The sequence below is a fragment of the Cinclus cinclus genome, chromosome 6 (assembly GCF_963662255.1).
Source record: "Cinclus cinclus chromosome 6, bCinCin1.1, whole genome shotgun sequence".
In the NCBI taxonomy this organism is placed as follows: Eukaryota; Metazoa; Chordata; class Aves; order Passeriformes; family Cinclidae; genus Cinclus; species Cinclus cinclus.
The window spans coordinates 24608876-24627093 of NC_085051.1; the positions used below are offsets into that span (position 1 = coordinate 24608876).

General features: G+C 37.7%; 1 protein-coding gene across 3 annotated transcripts in view; it reads left to right on the plus strand.

Annotated features, from left to right (window-relative positions):
- The window catches only part of PHF21A (PHD finger protein 21A), a 95868-nt gene that overhangs the window by 71100 nt on the left and 6550 nt on the right, over positions 1-18218 (plus strand). The window contains exons 6-13 of one of the 3 annotated variants that reach the window (XM_062494956.1): positions 1199-1453; positions 3209-3295; positions 5364-5666; positions 7379-7477; positions 8552-8603; positions 9411-9490; positions 9936-9996; positions 12434-12597. In XM_062494956.1, coding sequence (XP_062350940.1) covers positions 1199-1453; positions 3209-3295; positions 5364-5666; positions 7379-7477; positions 8552-8603; positions 9411-9490; positions 9936-9996; positions 12434-12597 — 1101 coding nt within the window. The remainder of the gene's footprint in view (positions 1-1198; positions 1454-3208; positions 3296-5363; positions 5667-7378; positions 7478-8551; positions 8604-9410; positions 9491-9935; positions 9997-12433; positions 12598-18218) is intronic. The other 2 variants (XM_062494957.1, XM_062494958.1) reach the window with 2 other exon arrangements.

Genomic DNA, 18218 nt, shown 5'->3' on the forward strand with positions numbered 1-18218 from the left:
TTTTATTAGAAAAAAGATAAAAGTGTTATATGATAAAGTCTAGTAGTCTAAATCAGGCATGTTCAGAACACAACTGCCTGATCCCTAGTTTTCCATTTTTTCCTCTGTAGAACATAGAGCTGACATCAGGAGGGAATGATGGTTATGTAGTACTAAGGGCATTTGATCATGTCACTAAAATTTTGAAGATGCAGTGCCATTGGTACAATGAATTTTTTACACCAAAGTGAAAAGAAATAAGATCATATGCCATTCCGTTGAGTGTCACTTGTTATAAGTTTTCTGCTTGCATTGTATTCTGGTTTTATATGGAGACTCTCACCTTGTTGCTTTTTGAATGAGATTTGTAATGTCCATTTGTCTTAGCATCTTGGAATACAGTACATTTTAAAACAAAACTGTGAAATGATAGTTGCTTCAACTTTGGAATTCTGGGCATGATGTACTGAGGCATTTTAGATAAATGCTGGTGTTACGTGATTCAAAACTCTTTTTAAAACAGGCCAAGAGTAATCATGGTGTGAAATACATATTCCAAAACTAGCCCATTCCACTGAAATTAAACTTAATTGCCTGCAGCTGGGCAGACTAACAGCCAGCTCTTACAACTTCAGGACAACCCTACTGATACTTTTAGGAAAGAAAGTTCAGTGCAAGGTAACTGTGTATTGCTAAAGCTGAGACTGGGATGCCCAAAATAAAAATACATATTTTTCTTTTTAAAGAAACTGACTTTTGAACGTTTTTCCCCCTCTTCCTCTGATTGTGAGAACTGTAACTATGGTTTCCATTTGAAAATAGGAGTTTTACTCACTGAGAAGCTACTTTGCTGCTATGTTTCATAAACCTCCACCTTATTTGATATTGATAGTGCTTGTTTGGAAGTAATATGAAACTGAAATATCCAAAATGCATATGCCACTGCTAACACTTAATTGTAATTTTCTCAGGAATTTGTTTTGATTCAATCTGCAATGCTGCAGGTGATTAAAACAGACCAGCCAGTTGCCTCAAATGAGGATGCTTCTAGCTATCCAGTTTTCAGAAGCATAAGATAATGTGCTTGTCTGAGCAGCAGGTAGATAGGCTCAGAGCTGCCTTTTCTTTCTCGTGCTGTCTATTGTTTCTGACTAACCAACCCACGTCCTGTCTGATACAGAGTGTCTGTCTCTTACAGTGTATTTTCTGTTTCCCTTAGAAAACTGTAACTACAGCTTCTATGATCACCACTAAGACACTACCTCTCGTCTTGAAAGCAGCAACTGCGACCATGCCTGCCTCTGTTGTGGGTCAGAGACCTACCATTGCCATGGTTACTGCTATCAACAACAATCAGAAAGCAGTCCTCAGCACTGATGCGCAGAATGCACCAGTCAACCTCCAGACAACAAATAAGGTCACTGGGCCAGGAGCTGAGGCAGTCCAAATAGTGACAAAAAACACAGTAACTTTGGTAAGCGTTTCATGTGTTTGCCTGGCAGATACGTGTGGGTTTGGTTAACAAGAGGACTATTGGAAAAAAAATAAAGTCAGGGTTTCTCACAGAAAGGAGGATAGTAGGGACATGGTGCGAGTTTTCACTAGCTGACATAGCTAAAGTGATAGTCTATGACAAAAACATCTCTCCACGGGGGTTGTTTTGCTTTGTAGAATTAAATCAGTGCTGTCATCACCTCTTTGTAAAGTTTTCCCTGTTAGTAAATATAGTCATGGGGCATTAGTGATTGTTTTGCCCTTACTGAATCTGTATGGCTATGTTCTGCAGAATTCCTACTCTTTTCCTAAGCAAAGGAGATATCGGACTTTCTTCATTTGATCAATTTGAGTCTTTGTCTTAGGGTTTTTTTAATCAATCTCTTGTTCCCTTTGCATGATAAAATCTCTGGTGTTAGACACATCCCTTAAGTTTGCCCACTGCCATATCTTCACTCAGCACATTTTCAAAAGCATAAATGGATGCTGTTTCTTTAAAAACATGTATTTTGTAAATACAAATTTTGTGCTTTGGCTACATCACCCAGTCTTTTCTAGAATAGTTTAGCCACATAGAAATAAAAGAACCAGAATTGGACTATATAGGCTTCTTGATCTGGAAACCAGGCATTATGTAACAACATGACAGGGAAATTTTACTTCTGAAGTAAAGGCTATGGCTTTATTAAACGTAAATCCAGTTTAGCCATATTTATTAAAATACAGTTTAATGCAGATGGAAGTAATTTTGCTTCCTAATGAGGCATATGTTTGTGATCAGATTAGAGAAGACTATTTGAGTGGAATTTTTTCTACTGTTCTCTTTTCCTGTGTCATCCCGTGCTCCACTGTCATCTGTTCTTTGTGTCTGTGCTTCATTTCCTTGCTGAATAACTGATTTGAGGAGGTAATTCTGTTTTAATACTAGTTCATTATTTATGTTTCTGTAGCAAATTTCATCAAAACAATCAGAATATTTTCCCAAGTACTAATTAATCAGTACAAGATCTTTTTGAAGAAAGTTGCAATCTTATGTCAGTGGACAGAGGTATAGGAGGGTATAAAAAAACATTGACATTAATTTCAGAGTATCTCACCAGGTACTTATGGTTGCTGGTAGTGCTATTCAGTGGTTCATGTGGCAGCTCCAAGCAGCTGATTTCAGTTACACTTTCAGGAAAGTCCTTAGGTTTCCTTAAAATCAGATCTTAATTGTTTCAAATCAATGGCCTCCTTCTGAAAATTTCAAGTTGTGTATTTAGAGCCCCTCATAGTGTCATTAATATTGCTATAAGAGTTGTAACTTCCAGATCTTTGCTATTTGCATGAGATGTTCTCTTATTTTTCTGTGTGCCATTCACCCTGAAAAGACCATACTTCATATAGCTGGACATCAAAATGTTACTATTTTCTGTCTGTTGTAATGTAATTTTTTAATGATTAAAACAAATATGAGTTTTTATTATCATCAAATGAAATGGTTTTAAATTGCAGAGCACAGTAGTTAGTACAGTTGAATATGCCTGCAATTTATGAAGCAAGGTGTATAGGATCTAGAAAGTAAGGTTTAGTTCTGTCTTTAATACATTTCTAATGAGGAATCTCTTGCTATGAAAAATTATTTACAGAGCAAAAACCGAGGTATGAAAGTACATTCAGGGTGTTGATTTTGGTGAAAAACTTCAAAGCTAAATTTTCCTCTTGCCTCCTACTGAGCTTTCTCATGTTCTTACAGCAGGTTCAGGCTACGCCTCAGCCCATAAAAGTGCCGCAGTTCATCCCTCCTCCCAGACTTACTCCTCGTCCAAATTTTCTTCCACAGGTGAGTATACAGAGAACAAGCAATGGAAGGAGGAACTTATAGCATAGATAGAAGAGACTTTTGATGAACATTGTGTGGTGTTTATTGCTGATGTGCAAGAGAAGACAATTCATCCTCAACAGGTTTGCAGATGATAACAAATTTGAGGGTGCAGTCCATATTCAGTAGCTAAATGAGTGGTGTGCCCTAGCAGCAAAGAAACCTACCTAGCATATTGATCTGTACCAACAGGATTACAGCCAGTAGATTCAGGGATGAGATTATCCACCTTTCCTCAACAACATACAGCTGAGTCCAATAAACACCTTGCAGTTTTGGAATCCCCTGTTGATAAATTTGAATGGAACACGGGAAGGAAGGCCACTAAGATAGCTTGGGGGGCAAGAGTATATGACCTGTAAGGAGAGGCCAAGGAATCTGGGCTTTTCAAATCTGGAGAAGAGACTTTGGAAGCACCCTAACAGCAGTGTTACTTTCAGTATCAGCAAGGAAATAAACGAAGCTGGAGACATAGGTGCTTGGCAGGACAATTAGAGGCAGTGCTCATAAATTGGAACAGAGAAGTTTTAGACTGCATATAAGGAAACACTTCTCTCCTTGAGGACAGTTAGGAGTGGAAGAGGCTTGCCAGACATGTTGTGAAATTTTGAATCCTTGAAATTTTACAAGACTTATCTGGACAAAGCCTTAAGCCACCCAATCTGCATTTAGTGATGGCCCTGCTCTGAGCAGGAGGTCAAATTTGAGACCTCCTCAGCCGCCCTCCAGCCTGTATGAGTTCGTAGTTATGAAATTTTCACATGATGATTAGATATGATCTTGTTTGCAATAAATGAAATGAACCCATGGAATAGGTGTCATCAAAATCAAAGCATGACCCAAGGCCTTAAATTGCTCTAATTGTTGCTTGCTGCTCATGAGCGAAAAAGAAAAATTGAGACCTCTCTAGATGATTCTCAAGTATTTCTGTATTGCAAGGGAGAGTGACCTCTGTTTTCAGCTGAGTTGTAAAAGTTGTTGTTTACTTCCTTTTTTTCATGGTTTGAGGAAGACACAGATTGCTTCTTTATTTAAAAAAACCAACCATATCTTGGATGAACTACTTAATTTGTATGAAATACATGGTGCTATGAATAAAAGTCTAAATCTTTCGCGAAGTGAGAAAGGAAAGTAAAGGCTGATATCTGATTAAGATTTGGGTATGGTGAGATCTGTTGGAATGTGACCTAGTTTTTCAGGGTAAAAGGCTTTATGTAGTATTGCAGGTGGATACAACAATAGGAATCAAATATGGGGGAAAGAAGCTTTATTTTTAAAGTAATGTGCTCTGCTTCTGTACTCTGTTATAATATTTTAAGTCCATTGTTAAGTACAAACGTTAACAGTGACAAGAAATAAGCAAATATTGTTGATGGAGTTTTGGAAGATTCTTGTGGCTCTTTTCTTTCTTGTGAAAGAACAGAAATTATTGCATTTACCTGAAACTTCAGCACTTTCAGTAAGGGATTCATATCTAATCTCATCACTTTTTCTAATTCTCAAGATTGGTTGTGCAGGTATCTAAATAATATATAGAGTTGACAGATAACAGGTACATGCTGAAAAAAATAATTATTTGTTTCAGGGCACAGTCAACTGCTCATAACTTCTTGGAGGCTCATTACAAAGCCCTGAAACGCTTTTAACATGAGCGCTTCAGCTATGCCTGTAAATATCACATGGATTTTTTTGGCTTGTAAAACCAGAATGTTAATTTAGATATAGATAAGGCATTTGGCAATAAACATTCTGTATAAGTGTCTGTGCATCCAAATACCATTTCAGGGATGGTGACTATATATGCAAATGTTATGGATGGGTTTTATGTAAGTAGGCTTGAAAATGTGGTGCTTCTTTCTCTTAACATACTTGGGACAGTATGCTAAAAATTACATCATCTAAAAAAAATCAAGCAGCCTCCTGCACATTATACAGGATGAATTGAAACACTTAGTTAAAAGTTGATCTGAAATACTGATATATGAATTCTCTTTTTTTCTTCTCTCTTTTTCTTATTTTATTTTTGTAGGTTCGACCTAAACCAGTTGCCCAAAATAACATTCCTATTGCCCCTGCACCTCCTCCAATGCTTGCAGCTCCTCAGCTTATTCAGAGGCCTGTGATGTTGACAACAAAGTTCACACCCACCTCTTTACCCAACTCTCAGAACTCCATACATCCAGTTCGTGTAGTTAACGGGCAGACAGCAACCATAGCCAAAACTTTCCCTATGGCACAGCTCACCAGCATCGTGATAGCAGCACCAGGTACCAGGCTCGCTGGACCTCAGACTGTACAGATCAGCAAACCAAACATTGAAAAACAGGTACAGGTAAAGTGTCTACTGATGCAGCCTATTGGGTTTATTGCTTTACTGTGCAGGTTTGGAGAGCACAACAACCAGGGAGAAGTTTTCAGTGGATACTGGAGATACTAATTTTCCAATGGCAGTACAAATTATGGAATGACTTGCAGCTCTTGGGGATAGAAGTTACCATTTCCTTTAACATGGGCCATTGGCACCTTTTTCTCCTGCTTCAGTGTTTTTATTCTCCCTCTACTATTTAAACGTCAGTAGCTCATAAACAGGCTACCTTGCAGGGTTTGACTAGTGTCTTGAAGAACAAATACAAGTACTGAAATCCATCTTCATATCAAGCCCTTTTGTTTTTCAAAGGGTGGTTGTGTGAAAGGCAAAAATTGCACAAAATTGTAGGGATATTTAATAGGATAAATGTAGCCATTTCTTCCGTGATCCCTTGATCTTGCAATCTCGTGATTGGAGGCAAAATAGTCTCACTCAGCTTCTGAAGTCTGATAGTTCACTGGGTCTAAATTGGATTGAATGAGTGGAAAGGAGACCTTCAGAAGCAGAGAGTTCTGTATGTTTAGATTTAAAGTCTCTCTCCAGAAAACATATCTGTAAAATAAAAATTACTTAAGTCAGTGTGAATTGCAACTGAGAGTCCTTGCCAGTCTGTTCAAGTAAAGCAATATTCTGATTCACTTTTAACTCTTTTGTATATTGTATGTTAGTAATAGTGTGACATTGTGTATTGCATACTGTAACACATAATATTTATGTAATTTATATAGATAATAGTTGTATATATGTCACTTACAATGCTTTCCTTGACTAATGTGCTTTGAAAGACCTTCTTTCTCCTTTTGAAATACTTATGGAGACTATGAAAATCACATGCATGAAAAATGTGCTCATGCTCAGTTCTGCTTGTGAAGTCTCAAGAGTAGGTTCTTATATACCTCAGGGCTGTTCCACAGGTTACTCAGCAATGTGTGCCCTTTCCATGTGATTTGAAGTTGTGCTTCTACAATATTTGACTTTTGATTCCTGTTCCTTTTGATGTCAGCAATATTAATTTGCTCTTTGAATAATTACTGGCAACTATAGAAAAACATAAAAGAATGATGGTGGTTCAATAACACATTATTTTTTCTGTATAGCTTCTCCATATCAAAGGGGAAAAGTTTGTATCTTACCTTACTCACTTTATAGCCTCAACATCCGTGCTATAGGCTGAGGAATGCCATGCAGAAGATTTATGACTTGAGAAAAGAAGAAAGCTTCAGAAACTTCTGAGATTGAGGGGTTCAGAGAGACAGTTTTGAGCCATAATTCTATAACATACAAAAACTGAGGAGTGAGAAGTACAAAATATATGTGCCATGCAGAATGGTTTCTAAGTGGAAGTCTTCATGGGATAGGTTTTCTTGAAGAATCTGTTATTCCCATACATTATTGTGATTTCTATAACAAAGTTAACTCTTAAAATCACTGTTATATCTTGTGTGGCTCTGTGAGGTAGTGGACTGGTGACAAGGCTGTTTCGTTCTCTGTTAAATGAAAATACCTTATTTAACATTCCTCTCACATCAGATTCCTCAATTAAGTCTTTTGTTAGTACACTGCCAACTTTAAACATTTTTTCTCCTGTATCTGGGAAAGTATTTGTTTTGCTCTAATATTCAAAGTAGAAAAAGCCATTCTTGTCACTGTATGAGAGAAACACTGTTTTCTTTCAGACTATTAAACCACACGTGGAAACAGAAGAGAAGCAAACAGAAAGTCGTACAGTTACTCCACCTGCTGCACCGAAGCCAAAACGAGAAGAAAATCCACAGGTATCAGAACAGACCCAGGGCTTTCTTTTAAGGAAAAAAAAGGGGCACTGTCCTTCAGAAAGTATTTTTTTCCTCTCTTCCCTCAAGACTTCTTAACATTCCATACATTCCTGTTGGACAGTAGCAGTTGATAATGCTACAGAATAAAAAATCTAAATAGATACAGTGTATTGCATTTTTCAGTTCTGGAATGCATTTAGCTTCTAAGTCTTTTGTAAGTTAGATCATCATTTCTCTGTGATGCTTCCTTCAAACAGGGGTTTAGATTATGGAGCTGATTTCCATTCCTTTGACATTTTAGACTCTGGAGTTATTCTCAAAGCTGAAGAAATGTCTTTGTTTTTCTTTATAAACATTTCTACTCTGGTGAGCAGGAAGGAAAGAGTCACGTGTGTTAACATTCTGCTTGTGTTTTAGTCCATTTTAGTTTGGGGTGAAAGACAGGACAGAATGACTATTTCTTAAAGCCTTTCTGCCATGAAGAGCTTTGGAACTGATGACAGCTAAATGCTCTGCTACATTTGTTTCCATAGATAGATTCAAATTGACTATTGTGTGAGCTCTAACTATTTTCAATTAGACAGCAAAATTCTGATTTTTACATCTCCCATATTTCCTGCATTAAAATTAGAATCCTCTAAGAGACCCATAGCCCTTGGCAAATAGCAAATCTAAGCTTGAGTTGGCTCCTTATAGTTCAGAGTAGATAGAGACTGATCTTAAACTAGCAGTATTTTCATGGCAATTGATCTGTGTTGGTATTTTCTAATAGTCAGTTCAGTGCTGGAATGGAAGTAAAGAAACTGCTCTCTTTGTCCCAGCTCTGCCGGCTCTGTGATCATGAGCAATGGGCATTTCCCAGTATCTTAGTCTAGGTTCCCATCTAGAAAATGGGACTCTTGTCTATCCTTTCTCAAGAAGTTCGACATACATGAATGAAAAGTGATTTATAGAAGCACAGTATCACTAAAATTTTTTTGGATGCTTAGTTACTGGTCATCTGCCTTTAAAGGACCTAAATGACTCATCCTAACAGTTGTACTTTTCATGGTCTTTTTTTCTCCCCACTCACAGAAACTTGCCTTCATGGTGTCTCTGGGACTAGTTACTCATGACCATCTGGAAGGTAGGAAAAATGTCTTAGCTTGGTTGTTCAGCTCCACGGTCATTCTGAATTGGAAATAGGATTCCAAAATATTTATTGTATTAAAAACAGTGCTTTCTTGTAGAATAGTACCTTTGGTTTGTCTGTACTCCTGATCTTAGTTTGTTGTGCATGTGTTTCTGTTCTTCTTGTGACATTGAAACAAAGCTGTTATTTATGCAGTGGAGAGCAGAGGTTGGGAAGAGTGTATGCTCTGATGGTGGAAAAAAAACCTGTGGCAATACCAATGCCTTCTGGACAGCCCCTCTATCTGCAAAGATACAACATGGATAATTTTACTGTGACCTGTGTCTAGATTTTTCATTTATTTCATGATTTCATGGGGCTGTAATTTGTAAAGAATGAGTTAATGGATTATAATTTGATTTATAATTTGAACTTCTACTCGTATGCATTGAAAGATTGCCTATTGTTACAAATGCCTGCATATTTGTGTACTGTATTTTTAAGTATCAGCAAGGTTACCAGAGGCCCTTTTTTTTAGATCCTAGTTATACTTACCTTGAGTTTAAAGTGTTTTAGTCGTGGATTACTTGGTGAGAAGAAAGCAATGATTTCATTACTGAATGAGCACTATATTTGTATTCCTTTTCAGCTGTTAATTTTCAAACCTTCAGAAATTAAAAGTATAACTCAGTTGCCTATACCAGGCATGACTGGTGTTCTGTAGAATCTTTACAGCTGTTCTCACATGCAAACTGAATTCTGAGGGCTTTATATAATTTCTGATACCCGTTGTTTTCTAACCTGAATGCTTTGTTTTACAAGAAATCCAAAGTAAGCGACAAGAGAGGAAAAGAAGAACAACAGCAAATCCAGTGTACAGTGGAGCCGTTTTTGAGCCTGAGGTATTAATTTTTTGCTGGGGGAAGCTGATATTTTTATTCTGATCTTGAGTGTCTTTCTGACATCTTGCTACTTTCTAAGCTTTCTCAGTTCTAACTAGAGAAGCAAGCTATCATTTATAGTTCAAAAGGCCATTGCAATGACGTGGCCCTCAGATTTTTAAAGAGTAAATACATTGGGGTGTTCTTCTAGTACTTTCATCTTTTTCTGCCTTCTCCTTTACAAAGCTGACGTCAAATGGCAATGTGTGTTGGTCTGCTTGCATATCAGCCTGAAGCAGTTCAGATGTCAGAAGTAGTGGTAAAAAGCGAACCTTTCTGAAGGTGTGCTTCAGAAAACACAAAAGCCAGTAATCTCTTAGTACTTACTGTGCTGTTCCTGAGCCACTGCTTATAGTTATTGCCAGAAATGTTCCCCCAACAGAAATTGTTCCATTCTTCCCTGCAGCGCAAGAAGAGTACAGTGACATACCTGAACAGCACAATGCATCCTGGGACACGTAAAAGAGGTGAGGTATACCCAGACCTGTCTCCCTGCCTATTTCCTCCACATTGCATTTGTAGTCCCCATGTCAATTTGTAGAGCAAAACAAGAAGGATTCTCCACTACTTCATTTGTCCAGTAAATTTCCATGCTAGGTAAAGACCACTACTTGCAGAGATTAGCATAGCAAGATCTATTAGGCAGCTCAATGTTTCATTTCAGTTTCACTCTCAAAAAAAAAAAACAAAAATACAAAAACAGAAACCACCCAATTTGCTAGCTACTCACTAGAAATGTGAGATATTTGAACATCATTTAGTGATATGAAGCTGCTGTTAAGGTCCCCTTGTTAATGACTAGATGGTATTGTTATTGTCAAGAAGAAAGTGGTTATGGAAAAACCATTTGTGCCATGAATAGGAGAGGAAACTTAGTGTGACGAAAGCCTTATTCCCCACTGGGAATAGGGATGGGTCCTTGAAAAGAATTTACCTTGAGTGAGAAAAGCTATCAGGCTCATACTTGGCCCTTTAACTGCAAGCAGAGTGCCCCTTGACCTAAAATGAGAGATGATCTTTCATATAGGCAGGCAGTATTATTCAGAAGAAATCCTTCTGTAGAACAGGTAAAATTTTAAGACTTAGATTATGGTGAAACACGTGAAACAGAACAGCATGGTAGAGAATGTGATCCTATTATTTGTACATGGCAACGAACCACACCTACCTGACAATCTTTACCTGATTTTGATGATTTTCTGCAGTGATTAAAGACTCATAATACCTTCTCTATTCGTAAGTTTTCTGCCTGAAAAAAGTAATCAGTCAGACTTTTAAAAAATCAAGCTAGTCTCTCACCTAGCACTGATCAGTTTCATTATCTTTTGGGGTTTCTGGCTGCAAGATGAAATACTAATTTGACATATTCTCTTCTTGATCCATGTTTTCAGTCCAGCAGACAATGTGGCAAAACTGACACTTCTGGAGCTATGCTGTTTTTAAATAAAAGACGCGTCCCTACTGCTATCCCCTCATAACATTAAATATATTGTTTTAAATGATATGATGTAGATTTTAAATAGAGAGTTTTTTGTATTTACTCTGTGGATAAGTAAATGTTTCTTATTCTAGTAATGATTTCTTAATTTTATTTTAGACCTTATAGTGAACAATTACTATATAAATGAAAATGATTGCATACATTTGTACTTGATACTCTCTTAGCCTGTTTTTGCAACTGACTATTATACTGTCTGTTTTTTTTTCTCACACCCTGTTGTGAGCCTTTACATTGCATCAGCTCCAAATTAGTAGTGCATGTTTTCAATTGACAAAAGATTGGGAAGTATACATTTGTTTTGTAATTTAATACAGCAATATATCGAGTTAAAAGCTTTTGTAAGCATTTGCCCTTGAGAGCTTTAGTTTAATTATAGATGGTGCTGAGCATGTCAGAAATCTCACCCATATGGACATCACCAGCAGAAATCCATTTCCAAGGGCATACTCCATTCTGGAAGTTATCCAGACCTTAAATGCAAGGTTTAGCATGTTAATAGGTATAGACTGACAATCTGTAAACATAAGATCTGGGGAATTATTCCTAGATCCTAACTCCTTTATGTTGACATGTCCATAAATTACTCTGGAGAAGGAAGGCAGAAATGATGGATGCATACTGGGTTTTTTGCTGTCTTGCTTTGCAATCATAATTTTATAAGAATAGTTATGAAGACATTTTGCACACTGCTAGTCTTAGAGTATCTAGGAATTGTGCATAATCAAGCATGCTTGGCTGAAAAAGTCTAAGAAAGAACACAGAATTTGGAGTGAGTTACAGTAGAAGACCAGTGATAGGTTAAAACTGATAGTAGTTATGGGTCAGAAAACAAGACCTGTTCTTAGGTAGCCTAATTTTTAAAATGTACCAGTAGGGTAGAAAGTGCTGATCTGTGAATTAACAGGTTTAAAAAATGGGGAAGTAGGAGGTGGTGAGTGTTGGCCTCTGACAAAGGATTTAACCTTTGTATAGATTTATGCTAGCACTAGAAAGATAGGGAGGTGTGGGATAAGAGCAGAAAGGATTTAATAGTAGTTATTGTAGCTTTGATGCCAACATTTTTTTCCTAAAATCTGAATAGCTTCATTTTTAGGAGTAGCAACTGTCCCCATGCTGCTTTTGTGGGAATGATTCTTTGACCCTCTACAAAGCTTATTTCTATTTCCTTCTGAAATACATCTTTTAAATGTTCTTTCCTTGCAAAATTCTACTTAAAGATTTCTAAAAAAATGTTTAAATCTTTGCTTCTGTCCTTCCACTTGTAACTTTTATATTAACTTCCTCTCTGTGCTACATCATTTCCTTTTTCATGCTAGCCAATGAGGACCACTGGCCAAAGGTATGTAAGATCATTTTTCCTTTTTTTTTTTCTTTCGTTTGTGTTCCCTGTTGTTAATATGTAGGTCGTCCACCTAAATACAACACGGTGTTGGGGTTTGGGGCTTTGACCCCCACGTCCCCTCTGTCCAGTTATCCTGACTCCCCTGAAAATGAAAAGACAGAGACCACATTTACTTTTCCCGCAGCTGTTCAGCCTGTGTCCCTGCCTAGCCCCAGCTCCACAGACGTAAGTAACTCTTGGGGAAGGGGTTACTTTTAGAAGTACACAACACAGACACAAGGAAAATCATTGCAGGTTTTGTTTCTTTAATCTCACTGATCACGTGTCCTGATTCAGTGCCATGAAACAGTCCAGCATTTCTTTAACACCCTTCCTTTTTTCTCCTGCACCTATGTTGTTATCCTGTAGAGATTTTATTTATAACTCCTTCAGTGGATTGAAACATTGGGAAGCATCAGGCATGCTAGATGAGCTCATTTCCTTTGTGTGGTGTCTGAGATCTTGTCTGAGTGAATTGAATCTGTCATCCATGAAAAAGGACCAGGGAGTGTGGGGGGTAGGTGGGGAAGAGGAGAATAAAAAGTATTAGTTACAGGCCATAATAACAAAAAGTTGTGTTTCTATAATGAGAGAATGATGGAAACTGCTTTGTCATGCAGAGCAGCCAGGAGCAGCATTTGTGGCATTGATTTGGCAGAAAGTTTGTTGTGACTTTTCAGTGGGGGTAAAACAGTCCTCAGGAGCTGGAGTGTACTTTCATTTAATAGCTTGCTTTTAAAAGACTGGTATTTACAGGGCACAGCTTAAGAATAAAAAGGTGTTTGCTTATTTTTTCATACTGTTGCTACAGTCTCCTTCTGTAGTTCTTCCTTTAGAAAAGACAGTCACATATACTTGAAGCCCAGCCATCTGAAATGGCCTTTAAGGAAATGCTTGGTTGTTCTATTTTCATCTGTATAGTTGCATCATTGTAAGAACATGGACTGAGAGACCAACTCTACTGACCACACAAAACAGGGAATAGAACTCAGTTCCTTGCCTCTGAACTGTATTTGTTCTTCAGAGGTAACAGGAATAGGACTAGTACAAGTGTTTCTGAAGCACTGAAATAAATAGATGCACTTCTGATACCCAGGGAATACGCATGTGGAATTACAAGGTTCACTTTTGTATAGTCATTTTTGAGAGCAGGATAGCACATGACTGCAAAAACCCTTTCTTGAAAGCCAAATAAATGGGACTGTGGAGCAGCCCCTCAAGGATACAATGGGACAGCTCAATCTCTGGGGACTTTTAGAAATAAACAGTACAGATGACTTGTTAATACACTGAAGGGCACATATTTTATATTGGCCCCAAGACAAGAAGTGGATAATGTTGTGGAGGTCTTTTCCATCTCTGATATGTGTCTATACTGCTGAGTCTTTTCCTACTGTGTAAGAGCTCTCAAAAGAGTATGAGTTGTTGCCCTGTTTTCTGCAGTGCCTGAGGGCAGCTAGCTAAATCAAGAATAAATTTCTGTAGCATTCAAATCTTGTTCTGAATGCCCTTAATTTTCTGAATTAGGATTGTATTTAGGCCTGAGTTCTGGACTGCTTTAATATACATTAATTAATGAAAATTGAAGTGACTTAAAGGAGATAATGGAAAATTACCTAGCAGGTAAACAAACATTCTCTCATACCTGAACATAGCACAATACAGAGAAATAACACTCTTTCCACTTTAATATCCCTTTAACATTTCCAGACAAAGCATTTAGTTTATATGTACACAAAAGAGCTAACATTTTTAAAGAGCTTGATTTTTCTAAAGAATTCTATACCAAAGTTACATTCAGTACATATTCACCATCAATTGGTCTCATTTGGTAGAATTTTCAGAAATACTTGGTATTGAATTCCATTTAAAATAAAATGCATGTGAAAGTAGAAAATATGTTTCAAAGTTCTCATAAAAATGTTTTAATTAAAAATAAACTATGAAACAAAATATGAATCTTCAGAGGCAGCAAAATATCAGGAAGGAGGCAAATATCTGTTCTTTGTTGCACCTTTTAATTCTTATTTGCTAATTGTAAAGAAAGGAATTGTTTCCAATTGTCATAAGGTGGAAGGTGTTCTTCATTTAATATGTTCTTGTGAGATTGCTGTATAAGTTTGTGCAGTCACATCCATTTTTTGTTATTTGGTTCCCTGTATTTATATATTTGTCATGCTGTGTGCTTTTCCTGTCTGAGCTTTGAGAACCTAGCAATACTTGTAAAAATCTTTAGTATCCTTGGCTGGAAAAGTGCAACATAGTCCTGGAAAAGTACTCTGTATATAACAGCAGTAGTACAAGTCATGGTGGTGGTGAAGACAAAGAGGAAGATTTGTTCTTTGACATTTAAGGACCTTGCAAGTCGAATTGATGGAGAGTACAGGGTCCACTGAAATGCTCATGCACAGTTTATACCAGGGGCTGCCACTGAGGACACCTGTCCGGCCAGTCACTAGCAGTCTTCTCTCATCACTTGAATGCCTCCTGTGTTGTTTCAGCACAGATATATCTGAGGGCAGATAGTGATCTGCATAAGGGAACTGACATAGCTAAAAATTGTTAGTCTTAGCCAGGATCACACCCTAATCCAGTTAATTTTATAGACACCAATATTCTTGTGCCAGCTTCATGCAGGGTGAAATGAGTAGGCATAGAGAGAAATGAGGATCACTTCTTTTGGCAGTGAGGCCAGACCATGTCGCATTGAAGAGGGTCTACACTTCTAGCAGATGATGTGAAGAAAGGTCTCCAAATAGGACAGAAAACATTTTCTGTAGTTGCAGACTCTGATTTTGAACTTTCAACACTTAAAAATGAAAACCCAAGTGTATGCCTAAGGAAAAGGCTATTTCAGAAGTCTGAGCAGTTCATCGGACAGATAAAGAAGAAAACTGCAGCTTTGCCTATCTTTAAAATATTTTTGCATTAAGGGTCTAATTCCTATAGGCTTTAGAATAGAAATTTGATTTAGCATTGAGAATCCATGTGTTTAGCCAGCCTATGAAGATTGCAGATCAGGCCAAGCACTTGGCATCAGGCACAGTAAACCAGAACAGCCTTTTTGGATTTCTCCTGAAATGTTATTCTCTGAATGACAGGGAGGGTGAAGCTTAAGATGGGATTGGTGATAAGGATGGAGGGATAGAAAGTAGGTCTAGTAGTAGAACCTAGTAGTAGGTCTAGAACCTGGGAAAAGGAAGGAAATAATGCAGTAGGCAGGATTGAGCAAAACCTCTTTTTTTTTTCTTTTCTCCCTTTTGCCCCCCCCCCCCCCTTCCCATTTGGCAATTATCTTGCCAATTTGTTATGTGAACCACTTATGAGCCACTTGGTTATGTGTGGTTTCTTTCATGCAGTAGGGACACATTCAGCTGGAAGATGGCAATTGCCTTTGAAGGTCAATTACTCAGCAGTAAGAATTATGCAAAAATCTCTGTTTTAGTGATGGTTCAAGTCTTTGGTCACAAAATGCCTTTTTATTAGTAAACACTTGTATCAAAACAGTGTTTCAATTGAGAGGAGCATTGTAGAATATTGAGATCGCAAAGTCAAGCCCATAAAAGTTAGAATGTGCCAGAATTGCTATTGCTTCTGATAATTTAATTCATTTATATCATACACTATGATCATCTTTGTTTATATGACCATGAACAATTCCTGTTACAGAATATTTAGTTTTCCTATGTTATTCCTGTGAAATGTACATATAAGCATAGATATTACAAACTCAAGCACACAAGCTGCTTTTGTTACTGTATTATTCAGTTCTGTTGCCTAAAGCCAGGCCCTGCTGCTCTACACACTTTATCAAAATAAAGAGAGCTGTTAGCTGTCCAGAAAGCTTAAATTTGCTTTCCTGGTCCCTTGTGAAGAGGAAATAGAGCAGAAAGTGACGTTAAATCACCTTTTATGGTATCTGTTCTGAAATTATTCTTAGGTCACTTTAGGCTGTAGCATTTCTGAGTAGCTTCACTGAGCTCTGCTCTAGACTGAGTTGGTGGCTGTAGCCTACACAAAGTGCTTCAAAAGCTGAGGTTAGTAGGTGCATGTCACCACAACAATTCCAGCCCCCTCTTTATGCATACATTTATTAACGGCCCATAAGACCTAGGGCTTTTCTTTGGAATCAAACAGTGGCTGGAAGGTAAGGACAGTTGTTAACTCGGAGGAATTGCCCTGAATTTTGCATTAGCCAAAAATAGGACAGTGAATTCTGTGTATGTGTGTTGGCATCTCCATGCATTCCACTGCACTGCGCACCAGTCACCTGTGTCACTACAGGTTTTGGAGCACTCAGCTGAATTTGGGATATTCTGGGTCTAAATTTCTAAATGTCTCCCCCTCAAGAAGAAACTGCATATGTGTCTCTTTTGTAGGGCTCTCTCTGCAGGGTATGAGATGTAACAGGTTTGGTTTTCAGCACATCAGTAGTTTTGTACTTTGTTACCAAAAGCCATTGTGTAGTCGGTGGCAACTAAAGCATCCTAAGATACACAATTATCTAGAATAGATTTTTTTTTTCCTAAAATGAGAGAATTCCCCTCTTCTCCTTATCTTGAAGAGGATTTTATTTTAGCTTATATGATGTATATCATATAAGGCACCTTTTCCTTGTAGTCAGAGAATGCATGATAGAGGGAAAGAAATTCTTCCCTGCCTGGTTACAACACATCGCTTCACAAGAAGCATGAAATGTCGCTCATTTAGATCTTCATTTAACACTGAGGAATCTTTGGTGTTAAAGGTGAAGTAGTACCATAATTCAGCTCTCAATGATCTCTGGGAGTTAGGGATCCAAAACATGGCACTGAAAAATCACTGAAGATTACTCCTTTACAACACATTAAATCAGTGTTAACCTTGGGAATTAAGAATAGCCTTCCCTTTGAAGAAGGGCCTCATCAGCAATAGAGCTGGGGAGTAGAAACCTGAGCAGATTGCTCATGTGTCATTCGTTTTACATGTGTATTATGTCATCCATAGTGGAGATTACTGTAATTTTTCTTGCCTGGCACCTTGTGAGTGCACAGCCAAATCTGTTGTCCCTCCAAATTGATAGAAATTGTTTGCATGTGTGAAGAGATGATGTGTGCCAAAATGAAACCTTGCATACCCTGGTATTTCATTCAGGAGAGTGTTTAACCAGTTCTGCTCCACACATGCATCTTACGATTGCAGTCTTGTAGATCTGGGTTGTGTGTGAAACTTCATTGTAAGTCTGTGACAAGTATGTACTTCAGACACCAGATGGGGCCTTGAACACATAGAGTTGTCAGGACAGCCCGTTGGTCAGAGGAGAGGGTGGGGTGGCCCTTGCTTCCTCTACCGAGACACCTTTCTATCATGCCTCTTCATTCAAATATCTGGAAATCAAATCAAACCAGGAGGAGAGAGAGAGAGAAGAAAAATAAGAATCAGACCTACCTTTCTGGAATGTTAATGGCTGTAGAAAAGAACTCTCTCTGATGGAAATGCAACAGTAATAAACCTAGTTGTTTTAAAAGACACGGCCAGTCATTTTTTCCATTCTTTCTTTAAAAAGAAAAAAAATATAGAAAATCTGACTTGGTACTCTTCATCTCAGTCTGTGTTTGTGATGAAACAATCTACTCTCTATAGAGAATGAGAAAGTTTTGAGTCACAGCTGTTTTGGTGCAACTTAAGGTAGCCCAAGTGAAGTAAAAAGAATTGTCTCAGAACATTATTCATTCTATTCTTTTTCATATGGAAGCACAACACCTTTTCCTTACAGTTTCATTTTTAAAGGTGACCTAAATATTTAACAGTGTTCTTTTAAATCACTC